Source organism: Salvelinus alpinus, chromosome 4, assembly GCF_045679555.1.
Source record: "Salvelinus alpinus chromosome 4, SLU_Salpinus.1, whole genome shotgun sequence".
Classification (NCBI taxonomy): domain Eukaryota; kingdom Metazoa; phylum Chordata; class Actinopteri; order Salmoniformes; family Salmonidae; genus Salvelinus; species Salvelinus alpinus.
This window is the reverse complement of record NC_092089.1, coordinates 100,999,746-101,011,185: the sequence shown is the minus strand read 5'-3', so window position 1 is coordinate 101,011,185 and position 11,440 is coordinate 100,999,746. Positions and strand designations below refer to the sequence as shown.

The 11,440-nt window shown below is 46.6% G+C and overlaps 1 protein-coding gene across 1 annotated transcript; it reads left to right on the top strand.

The window, feature by feature from the left end:
• The first annotated feature begins 502 nt into the window (after positions 1-502).
• Positions 503-9,279, top strand: LOC139574841 (neuropeptide Y receptor type 2-like). The gene is made up of 2 exons (XM_071399792.1): positions 503-586; positions 5,925-9,279. Exon 2 carries the CDS (start codon positions 6,214-6,216, stop codon positions 7,303-7,305), a length of 1,092 nt encoding a protein of 363 aa, XP_071255893.1. The 5' UTR covers positions 503-586; positions 5,925-6,213; the 3' UTR covers positions 7,306-9,279.
• Positions 9,280-11,440: the final 2,161 nt, after the last annotated feature.

The following is an 11,440-nucleotide window of genomic DNA, read 5'->3' as shown; positions in this document are numbered from 1 at the left end:
AGAGAAATAAATAAATAAATAAAAGGAGAGAGAGAGAGAAATAAAAGGAGAGAAATAAAAGGAGAGAGAGAAATAAAAGGAGAGAGAAAGAGAGAAATAAAATGAGAGAAATAAAAGGAGAGAGAGAGAAAAATAAAAGGAGAGAGAGAAATAAAAGGAGAGAGAGAGAAATAAAAGGAGAGAAATAAAAAGAGAGAAATAAAAAGAGAGAGAAATAAAAGGAGAGAAATAAAAAGAGAGAGAGAGAAATAAAAGGAGAGAAATAAAAAGAGAGAGAGAGAAATAAAAGGAGAGAGAAATGAAAGGAGAGAGAGAGAAATGAAAGGAGAGAGAGAGATAAATAAATAAAGGTGAGAGAGAGAGAGATAAATAAATAAAAGGAGAGAGAGAGAAATAAAAGGAGAGAGAGAGAAATAAAAGGAGAGAGAGAGAAATAAATAAAAGGAGAGAGGGAGAGAGCACACGCAGCATATGTGCGCTCCACTCTGCTTAGGAGGAGCTTCAGGATTTTCACTTGTTCCGTGCAACATCTCATTTGAAGACTCGTTTACCAAGGAGCTATAGCCTGCGACTAAGAGGGGGAAAGGTGAGTAATTGAATGATTGGATAGGTTACTGAAGATGTACACAGTTTACCTGTACAATAATATAGAACTGATTTGTGACTGTATATATATATATATCACGGTTAATAGTTTAGGATCAAAAGTTACATCCGTAGCTTAACGCAACGCACTTTCGTCACCTCTCATTTCCCTGATACAGATGGATTCTGATTAAATGTATCAGCACTGTCTTTGGTAAATAGAGGCTACTGAGACATAATGAAATAACAACCATGTAGCCTAAAGCCTAACACACAATAGCAGACGTTGTCATCAGATCATGAATAGAGGTCTACGATGGTGAGTTTACTTTAGTGTCGTATTTAAATCGTGAGATTGACATATCGATAGTAAAGTCTGTAGCATACATTTCACTAGTTGGTTCTGTTTGTGTTGGTTCATGGCAGGTTACAGCTTATTGCAGACAAATGCCTGCTTTGGAGACAATTACTAAGCACCTAATACTTCAGATAAACTGCACCCATTCTCTATTCCCCTGTCTGTCTGTCTGCCTGTCTGTCTGTCTGTCTGTCTGTCTGACCGTCTGTCCCCCTGTCTGTCTGTCCCCTGTCTGTCCACCTGTCTGTCCATCTGTCTATCCATCTGTCTATCCCCCTGTCTCCCCCATGTCTATCCCTCTGTCTGTCTATCCCCCTGTCTATCCCCCTGTCTATCCCACTGTCTGTCTGTCTATCCCCCTGTCTGTCCCCCTGTCTGTCCCCCTGTCTGTCTGTCCATCTGTCTGTCTGTCTGTCTGTCCCCCTGTCTGTCTGTCTATCCCCTTGTCTATCCCCCTGTCTGTCTGTCTGTCTGTCTATCCGCCTGTCTGTCTGTCTCTCTATCCCCCTGTCTGTCCCCATGTCTGTCCCCCTGTCTGTCTGTCTGAATGCTATCCCCATATGTCTGCTGACAGCACCACATTGACAAAGAGTGATTAGAGCTGAGAACGAAGGAAGGTTGTTTTATAATGCTAAGTGTAGGTAGGCAGTTGTTCTGATCCAAATCTTAGTATAGCCTGCATAATAAACACAAACCCACCAACCCAGATAGATGTATTAATTGACAAGTCTTATTTCTGACCCAGACACATGCAGTATGCTTCTGATTCCATATTTCAGTCTGAATTCCTTCTGGCCTGCCATTGTATCTGTGTTTGTCTCCCCTGGAGCTGAATTGCTGGGAGTGTTGCAGACTGAGGCTAGGAGGGATCAGGTGCTGGGAGGGTTGGAGACTGAGGCTAGGAGGGATCAGGTGCTGGGAGGGTTGGAGGCTGAGGCTGGGAGGGATCAGGTGCTGGGAGGGTTGGAGGCTGGGAAGGATGAGGTGCTGGGAGTGTTGCAGACTGAGGCTAGGAGGGATCAGGTGCTGGGAGGGTTGGAGGCTGGGAAGGATGAGGTGCTGGGAGGGTTGGAGGCTGAGGCTGGGAAGGATGAGGTGCTGGGAGTGTTGGAGGCTGAGGCTGAGAAGGATGAGGTGCTGGGAGGGTTGGAGGCTGAGAAGGATGAGGTGCTGGGAGGGTTGGAGGCTGAGGCTGGGAGGGATAAAGTGCTGGGAGGGTTGGAGGCTGAGGCTGGGAGGGATGAGGTGCTGGGAGGGTTGGAGGCTGAGGCTGGGAGGGATAAAGTGCTGGGAGGGTTGGAGGCTGAGGCTGGGAGGGATGAGGTGCTGGGAGGGTGGGAGGGTTGGAGGCTGGGAAGGATGAGGTGCTGGGAGGGTTGGAGGCTGAGGCTGGGAGGAATAAAGTGCTGGGAGGGTTGGAGGCTGAGGCTGGGAGGGATGATGTGCTGGGAGGGTTGGAGGCTGAGGCTGGGAGGGATAAGGTGCTGGGAGGGTTGGAGGCTGGGAAGGATGAGGTGCTGGGAGGGTTGGAGGCTGAGGCTGGGAGGAATAAAGTGCTGGGAGGGTTGGAGGCTGAGGCTGGGAGGGATCAGGTGCTGGGAGGGTTGGAGGCTGGGAAGGATGAGGTGCTGGGAGGGTTGGAGGCTGGGAAGGATGAGGTGCTGGGAGGGTTGGAGGCTGAGGCTGGGAGGGATGAGGTGCTGGGAGGGTTGGAGGCTGAGGCTGGGAGGGATAAGGTGCTGGGAGGGTTGGAGGCTGGGAAGGATGAGATGCTGGGAGGGTTGGAGGCTGAGGCTGGGAGGGATAAAGTGCTGGGAGGGTAGATTAGCTCACCCCTAATATCAGATAATAGGTAATATCAGATAATAGATCATGTCAGATCATAGATCATATCAGATAATAGATCATATCAGATCATATCAGATCATATATCATACCAGAGTACTGAATGAAGTGTACATGGCATAGGGTACGATTTGGGACGCATCCGTATTTGATTGTTTTTGCGGCAGTAATGATTCTGTTTCCCCAAACTCACTGTCCAAGAACACCCTCAAACTTGCACACAATTTAACGTGTACATTTAATTTGACATCAGCTATTGAGCAAGCTACCTGGCAGGAGGATGGTGAGTGCACTGTACTGAGAGTCGACCAGCATGCGTGTGGTGTGCACTGAATTTCAATTAATAGACTCTATTTAGAGACCATCTACAGAGTTTTTCCTTTGTGCAAATAATCAAGGAGCTTTCTGCACGCTGTGTATGTGAGTCCCAAATGGCACCCTATTTTGACGTGGTGAGGTTTGCTACCCAGGTGCAGAGAAAAGACGAGACGTGGAATCAGTGGTTAAGGATTAACATAATACTTTACTGGGAAACGGTAGCCACGGGATCACAGTACAATTGGGAAGAAGAAGAATAAGGAAGACAATTAATTAAATAACGAAAAGATAACCGCTTGGTCTCAAAACCTCACTCAGGAAGCGACCTCACTCAGGAAGCGACCTCACTCAGGAAGCGACCTCACTCAGGAAGCGACCTCACTCAGGAAGCGACCTCACTCAGGAAACAATTCAAGCTTCAGCAAAGGACAACAGAAAACACACCTCTTTTAACAGGGACATATAATGGGTAAATAGGACACACCTGAGTGTGGTTAATGTCGCTAGGACGGTCTCTGCTGCCCTCTGGTGACAGGTGGAACCATGACACCTATCCCCTATATAGGGTCTCTGGTCAAAATTGGTGCACTATATAGGGGACAGGTGCACTGTATAGGGGACAGGTGCACTGTATAGGGGATAGGTGCACTATATAGGGGATAGGTGCACTATATAGGGGATAGGTGCACTATATAGGGGATAGGTGCCCTATTTAGGGATTAGGGTGTCATTTGGGTTTCCTAAAATACCCAGGTTTTCCAGAAATGTGAGTATTCTGGATTTCATGCTTACTCCCTTCTGATTCCGGAGAATCAGGAATCTTCCAAACTAACCAAGATTTCTGGACCTGGGAAATGTTTTTGCAGCACTAGTGTCATTTCAGGTTTCTGGTTTTGTGGTGGAGACACAGGACACACAGTAAACAGTGTTCTGGTTTTGCGGTAAAGACACAGGACACAGAGACAGTAAACAGTGTTCTGGTTTTGCGGTGGAGACACAGGACACAGAGACAGTAAACAGTGTACGCCATGCAGCAGTATATCTCTCTCCTCAAGCCCTCTCCTATAAACACACAGTGAGGAAGGATAGGAGGGATGCCCACTGATTATGAATTATAAACACACACACACACAAAGACTATAAACCCGGACGGTAGGGAACTTCAGGAGAGATGACCACCGATCATGATTTATATAGACTTCCACAAATTACAACCTAGAAAGAAGAGCACAATATTGTAGGTACACAGAGAGAGAGAGAGAGAGAGAGAGAGAGAGAGAGAGAGAGAGAGAGAGAGAGAGAGAGCTGGAACAGACAGAGAGATAGACCAGAGAGAGGAAGATGAGTAATGTTGTATATCAGGGTGTATATTGAGAAGCCAGGGATATCTATGAACTGTACCAGTTAGCTGTACCCTCCTCCAGAGGACCAGGCTATCTATGAACCTCCCTAAGTTATCTGCCCCCTCCTCCAGAGGACCAGGCTATCTATGAACCTCCCTAAATTAGTTGTCCCCTCCTCCAGAGGACCGGGCTATCTATGAACCTCCCTAAGTTAGCTGTCCCCTCCTCCAGGCTATCTATGAACCTCCCTAAGTTAGCTGTCCCCTCCTCCAGAGGACCAGGCTATCTATGAACCTCCCTAAGTTAGCTGTCCCATCCTCCAGAGCACCAGAATATCTAGGAACCTCCCTAAGTTAGCTGCCCCCTCCTCCAGAGGACCAGGCTATCTATGAACCTCCCTAAGTTAGTTGTCCTCTCCTCCAGAGCTATCTATGAACCTCCCTAAGTTAGTTGTACCCTCCTCCAGAGCACCAGGCTATCTATGAACCTCCCTAAGTTAGCTGCCCCCTCCTCCAGAGCACCAGGCTATCTATGAACCTCCCTAAGTTAGCTGTCCCCTCCGCCAGAGGACCAGGCTATCTATGAACCTCCCTAAATTAGCTGCCCCCTCCTCCAGAGGACCAGGCTATCTATGAACCTCCCTAAGTTAGTTGTCCTCTCCTCCAGAGCTATCTATGAACCTCCCTAAGTTAGTTGTAGCTTCCTCCAGAGCTATCTATGAACCTCCCTAAGTTAGTTGTCCCCTCCTCCAGAGGACCAGGCTATCTATGAACCTCCCTAAGTTAGCTGCCCCCTCCTCCAGAGCACCAGGCTATCTATGAACCTCCCTATGTTAGCTGTCCCCTCCTCCAGAGGACCAGGCTATCTATGAACCTCCCTAAATTAGCTGCCCCCTCCTCCAGAGGACCAGGCTATCTATGAACCTCCCTAAGTTAGTTGTCCTCTCCTCCAGAGCTATCTATGAACCTCCATAAGTTAGTTGTCCCCTCCTCCAGAGCTATCTATGAACCTTCCTAAGTTAGTTGTAGCCTCCTCCAGAGCTATCTATGAACCTCCCTAAGTTAGTTGTAGCCTCCTCCAGAGCTATCTATGAACCTCCCTAAGTTAGTTGTCCCCTCCTCCAGAGCTATCTATGAATCTCCATAAGTTAGTTGTAGCCTCCTCCAGAGCTATCTATGAACCTCCATAAGTTAGTTGTCCCCTCCTCCAGAGCTATCTATGAACCTCCCTAAGTTAGTTGTAGCCTCCTCCAGAGCTATCTATGAACCTCCCTAAGTTAGTTGTCCCCTCCTCCAGAGCTATCTATGAACCTCTCTAAGTTAGTTGTAGCCTCCTCCAGACTCAGAGAGCTAACAACCCATATTTGGCTCATGTTTTACTCTGGTGGTTGTAGAATTTGTCTTTCACCTGACCCCTGACCCCTCTCCTCTGTGTTATCACTGAGAATGTTCCATCTGTTGTTTCTCCCACTGCAGGTATCTGGACTTCCCAGCTGACTGACAGACCAGGCAGTGTTGTCTTCCCTACCAGTAGACTGAATAACCAGACCAGACCAGACCAGGCAGTGCTCCCAGTGTATCTGGACTGGACCAGGGACTATTTGGCCTCAGTGACTGGCCTCTGCAGTGTTACCATCAGTATTGGACTATATAAACTGTATTTGGACTGACTGACCAGCTCCAGTGATCCTCCCTCCTTCCCTCCCAGCTGACAACATGACCCCTCAGACCCTTTAAACCCAGACCCCTCCAACAGCCAGTCCACATGGACACCACCTCCACCCACTGGCAGCAAGGCATCCTGGGTAACGACAGTCTCAGCCTCCACCTCGACCGGCCGGGGTTCCACTCTGACATCACCAAGCATGTAGGAGTCCAGGCTGCTTTGATCACGGCGTATAGTCTGATCATCTTACTGGGCCTAGTAGGCAACGCCCTAGTCATCTACATGATCATCCGCTTCCGGAACATGAGGACAGTCACTAACTTCTTCATAGCTAACCTGGCCCTGGCCGACCTGCTGGTGGATACGTTGTGCTTACCGTTCACACTGGTTTATACCTTGCTCGACGAGTGGAAGTTCGGCGCGGTGCTGTGTCACATGGTCCCGTTCGCCCAGGCGCTGAGCGTGCACGTATCGATCCTGACGCTGACCGTCATCGCTCTGGAGCGCTACAGGTGTATCGTGTTCCACCTGGGCCAGCGCCTCACCTGGCGAAGCAGCCTGCTCATCATGGCTCTCACCTGGACGCTGTCCTCCGTGCTGGCCAGCCCGCTCGCCATCTTCAGAGAGTACCGTCAGGAGGAGATCCCGTCCATCAACCTGAGGATCTCAGTCTGCTATGAGAAGTGGCCTTACGGCAGCAGCAGAGATGGAGTCATTTACAGCCTGTCTATGTTACTGCTGCAGTACGTGCTGCCACTCTCCATCATCAGTTATGCCTACATCTGCATCTGGGTGAAGCTGAAGAACCACGTGAGTCCAGCGAGCCGCGTCGACGCCGTCCAGCGCAGGAAGAAGACCACCAAGATGCTGGTTATGGTGGTTGTAGTCTTCGCCACATGCTGGCTACCCTTCCACGTGTTTCAACTAGCCAGTGACCTAGACCTGGTGCTCAGCTTAAGACAATACAAGCTCATCTATACTCTCTTCCACATTGTAGCCATGTGCTCCACCTTCGCCAACCCGCTCCTGTACGGCTGGATGAATAAGAACTACAGGAATGGGTTCCTCATGGTGTTCAGGTGTGAGGATAAACCAGACAGTATTCACCCTGAGGGATCCTTTAGGAGCCGGTCACTAAGGAGGATGTCTCTGAACAGGAGGAACGGAGGACACCCTCCTACTGCCGTCTGATTGGTTGATTGATTTGCCGTCTGAATGATTGATTGATCTGCCGTCTGATTGGTTGATTGATCTGCCGTCTGATTGGTTGATTGATCTGCTGTCTGATTGAGGCTGCTGTATGGAGTGATATTAGCACCATTAGAAAGAGAATCTGAGGCTGCTGTAAAAAAAACAAAAATAAGCCTTGTGAACCAGAACGGCCCATAGGGCAGGAGTCCATCTCCTGTTTCTGTAGAGTGAACCAGAACGGCCCATAAATAACTTTGGATTAAAGCGTCTGTTAATATAATATATTGATGTATAAGTACACCCCCTGGACAGGACACTATACTGCTGTATGGAGTGATATTAGTGCCAACAGAAAGGACAGGACACTATACTGCTGTATGGAGTGATATTAGTGCCAACAGAAAGGACAGGACACTACACTGCTGTATGGAGTGATATTAATGCCAACAGAAAGGACAGGACACTATACTGCTGTTTGGAGTGGTATTAATGCCAACAGAAAGGACAGGACACTATACTGCTGTATGGAGTGATATTAATGCCAACAGAAAGGACAGGACACTATACTGCTGTATGGAGTGATATTAGTGCCAACAGAAAGGACAGGACACTATACTGCTGTATGCAGTGATATTAGTGCCAACAGAAAGGACAGGACACTATACTGCTGTATGGAGTGATATTAGTGCCAACAGAAAGGACAGGACACTATACTGCTGTATGGAGTGATATTAGTGCCAACAGAAAGGACAGGACACTATACTGCTGTATGGAGTGATATTAGTGCCAACAGAAAGGACAGGACACTATACTGCTGTATGGAGTGATATTAGTGACAACAGAAAGGACAGGACACTATACTGCTGTATGGAGTGATATTAGTGCCAACAGAAAGGACAGGACACTATACTGCTGTATGGAGTGATATTAGTGCCAACAGAAAGGACAGGACACTATACTGCTGTATGGAGTGATATTAGTGCCAACAGAAAGGACAGGACACTATACTGCTGTATGGAGGGATATTAGTGCCAACAGAAAGGACAGGACACTATACTGCTGTATGGAGTGATATTAGTGCCAACAGAAAGGACAGGACACTATACTGCTGTATGGAGTGATATTAGTGCCAACAGAAAGGACAGGACACTATACTGCTGTATGGAGTGATATTAGTGCCAACAGAAAGGAAATCGGGAATTGCTGCACTTATTATTGTTAAAGCATCTCTTCAATGATGCTAGGACCAGGAGTTTTTCCTGACCTCACAACCGACCTGAGCAAGAAAAACTCTGGACCCTATAGTTACCTGACCGTGTGGGATAACTAGGATAAACTCTGGACCCTACAGTTACCTGACCGTGTGGGATAACTAGGATAAACTCTGGACCCTACAGTTACCTGACCGTGTGGGATAACTGGGATAAACTCTGGACCCTACAGTTACCTGACCGTGTGGGATAACTAGGATAAACTCTGGAGCCTACAGTTACCTGACCGTGTGGGATAACTAGGATAAACTCTGGACCCTACAGTTACCTGACCGTGTGGGATAACTAGGATAAACTCTGGACCCTACAGTTACCTGACCGTGTGGGATAACTAAGATGAACTCTGGGTCCTAGTTATATAGCCTTGGTCAGATCATGTGGTGTGGATCAGGAAAAACTCCTGGTCCTATTTGAGGATTATTAATATGAGACTTTACAAGGACCTTAATAAGGTTGTGGTGAAACTGTCTGAATCGAATGACCTCACCTTGAATATCTACCTTGAGATTACTGACTGACTGAGGTTCAAAGTTGAAAGAAGGCATTGCATGTGTAAATGTTTTATGTTTCGCTACTTCATCTAACTGTCCGTGGTACTTCTAAATAATTAACTACTCTTGTCCGATGAATTCAAAGACGTGTTGATTGATCAAGCCGTTATCTTTGGTTGTAACAGAACTCATTAAAACTGACTATAACAGGATGAGGTAGAGAGAACACATGGTTATTGACACGGAACAATAGACTTGTTTAAATCAGTGACTGCGTCCCAAAATGGCTCCCTATTCCCTATATAGTGCACTACTGTTGACCATAGTCCTATGGGCTAAGGTAGTGCACTATATATAGAGTAGGGCGCCATTTTGGAGGCAGACCCTGTCACTGTTCGCTAAGGGACACACAGTAAAAATGTTCACGCCTACTCTAGTTGGAGTGGATCGTTAGACAAAGGGATATAATTGGCAGCATAATGAAGTTGATTTGTTATTCACTGTGAGTGAGTCCCACGCGTCACCCTGTTCCCTATATAGTGGACTTCTTTAGATCAGAGCCTGGTCATTTGTAGTGCACTAGAAAGGGAATAGCCGGTGTCAACGCTCTACAACGTTCACTTCACAACAGGATGTGGCTCATATATTAGCCAGCGTCGTGGGCCTTCAGCGTCGTGGGCCTCCAGCGTCGGGGGCCTCCAGCGTCGGGGGCCTCCAGCGTCGGGGGCCTTCAGGGTCGTGGGCCTTCAGGGTCGTGGGCCTTCAGCGTCGTGGGCCTCCAGCGTCGTGAGCCTCCAGCGTCGGGGGCCTCCAGCGTCGTAGGCTTCTTTTGTATTTAAAGCAGAGAAAAGAGCCCTCAATCCTCACTGTGGGGATTCTCTCACAATGGCAGGCTGACGTCTCTGGCATTGCAAATATGAAGAATGAATTCATATTATTTGATTAAGTCATCAGATACATCTAGGCTTTCATTCATTGAACTCAGTGCAATGCAGTATCTGCTGGATGTTCTGGGAATTTGGAATAATAGAGATCAGGGAACTATCTGCATGATAGCACTAACCGAGCTGGGACCAGGCTAAGAGGAACAAGCACGCCAGTCCATGTCTAATGTGTAGTGCATCTGTCACAGATAAAGAGACATTCTGAGATGGTGTGGTGGTCAAATGTAGTTGTCCTCTTTACTGTTGCTAGTCACATCAACTATACAACATACTTCAACAATAAAGTGAAGATTCAACTAACAGTTTTAACTAGCCCAACATTCCACACACAGTTTGACACAAGCCGACAAGGAAGAGGTAAATATTTTTATTCTGAACTGAGGTAGCGACATCGAGTAAGAGAGGTTTATATGGTTGAGAGGATGATCCTGACTCATTGTTAAATTGCACGGTCATATCTGAAACCTTTAATTAGACAGGTAAGACAGCTAGGTCACTGAACTCTAGAGGTGGATCTTTCACAACACCTTGAATGATTGATCTGTACACACCCAGGTAACGTAGGTCTCGTCTGTTTCTCTCCAATAAAATGCTTGTTGAGGTACATTTCAAAACCAAACCATTGTTGTTGTAATAGGAAAATGGTCTAATAGGCCTTATTAGGTATAAACCCCAAAATAAATAGAAATTGTTCGACATTTTGTATTCACGACTCAGTCGTTCTGAAAAAAAAGTGTTGCATTTCTGAAACGTTAACAGGTCATTAACAGTCACCTGGCTGTCACTATGAGGATAATAGATGTTAACAGGTCTTATACAGTCACCTGGCTGTCAATATGAGGATAATAGATGTTAACAGGTCTTATACTGTCACCTGACTGTCAATATGAGGATAATAGATGTTAACAGGTCTTATACTGTCACCTGACTGTCAATATGAGGATAATAGATGTTAACAGGTCATTAACAGTCACCTGACTGTCAATATGAGGATAATAGATGTTAACAGGTCATTAACAGTCACCTGACTGTCAATATGAGGATAATAGATGTTAACAGGTCTTATACTGTCACCTGACTGTCAATATGAGGATAATAGATGTTAACAGGTCATTAACAGTCACCTGACTGTCAATATGAGGATAATAGATGTTAACATACTGCCACCTGGCTGTCAATATGAGGATAATAGATGTTAACAGGTCTTATACAGTCACCTGACTGTCAATATGAGGATAATAGATGTTAACAGGTCTTATACAGTCACCTGGCTGTCAATGTGAGGATAATCGATGTTAACAGGTTTTATACAGTCACCTGCCTGTCAATATGAGGATAATAGATGTTAACAGGTCTTATACTGTCACCTGACTGTCAATATGAGGATAATAGATGTTAACAGGTCATTAACAGTCACCTGACTGTCAAT

Coding starts and splice junctions, on each gene's coding strand:
- LOC139574841 (XM_071399792.1), top strand. CDS start 6,214: ATGGACACCACCTCCACCCACTGGCAGCAAGGCATCCTGGGTAACGAC.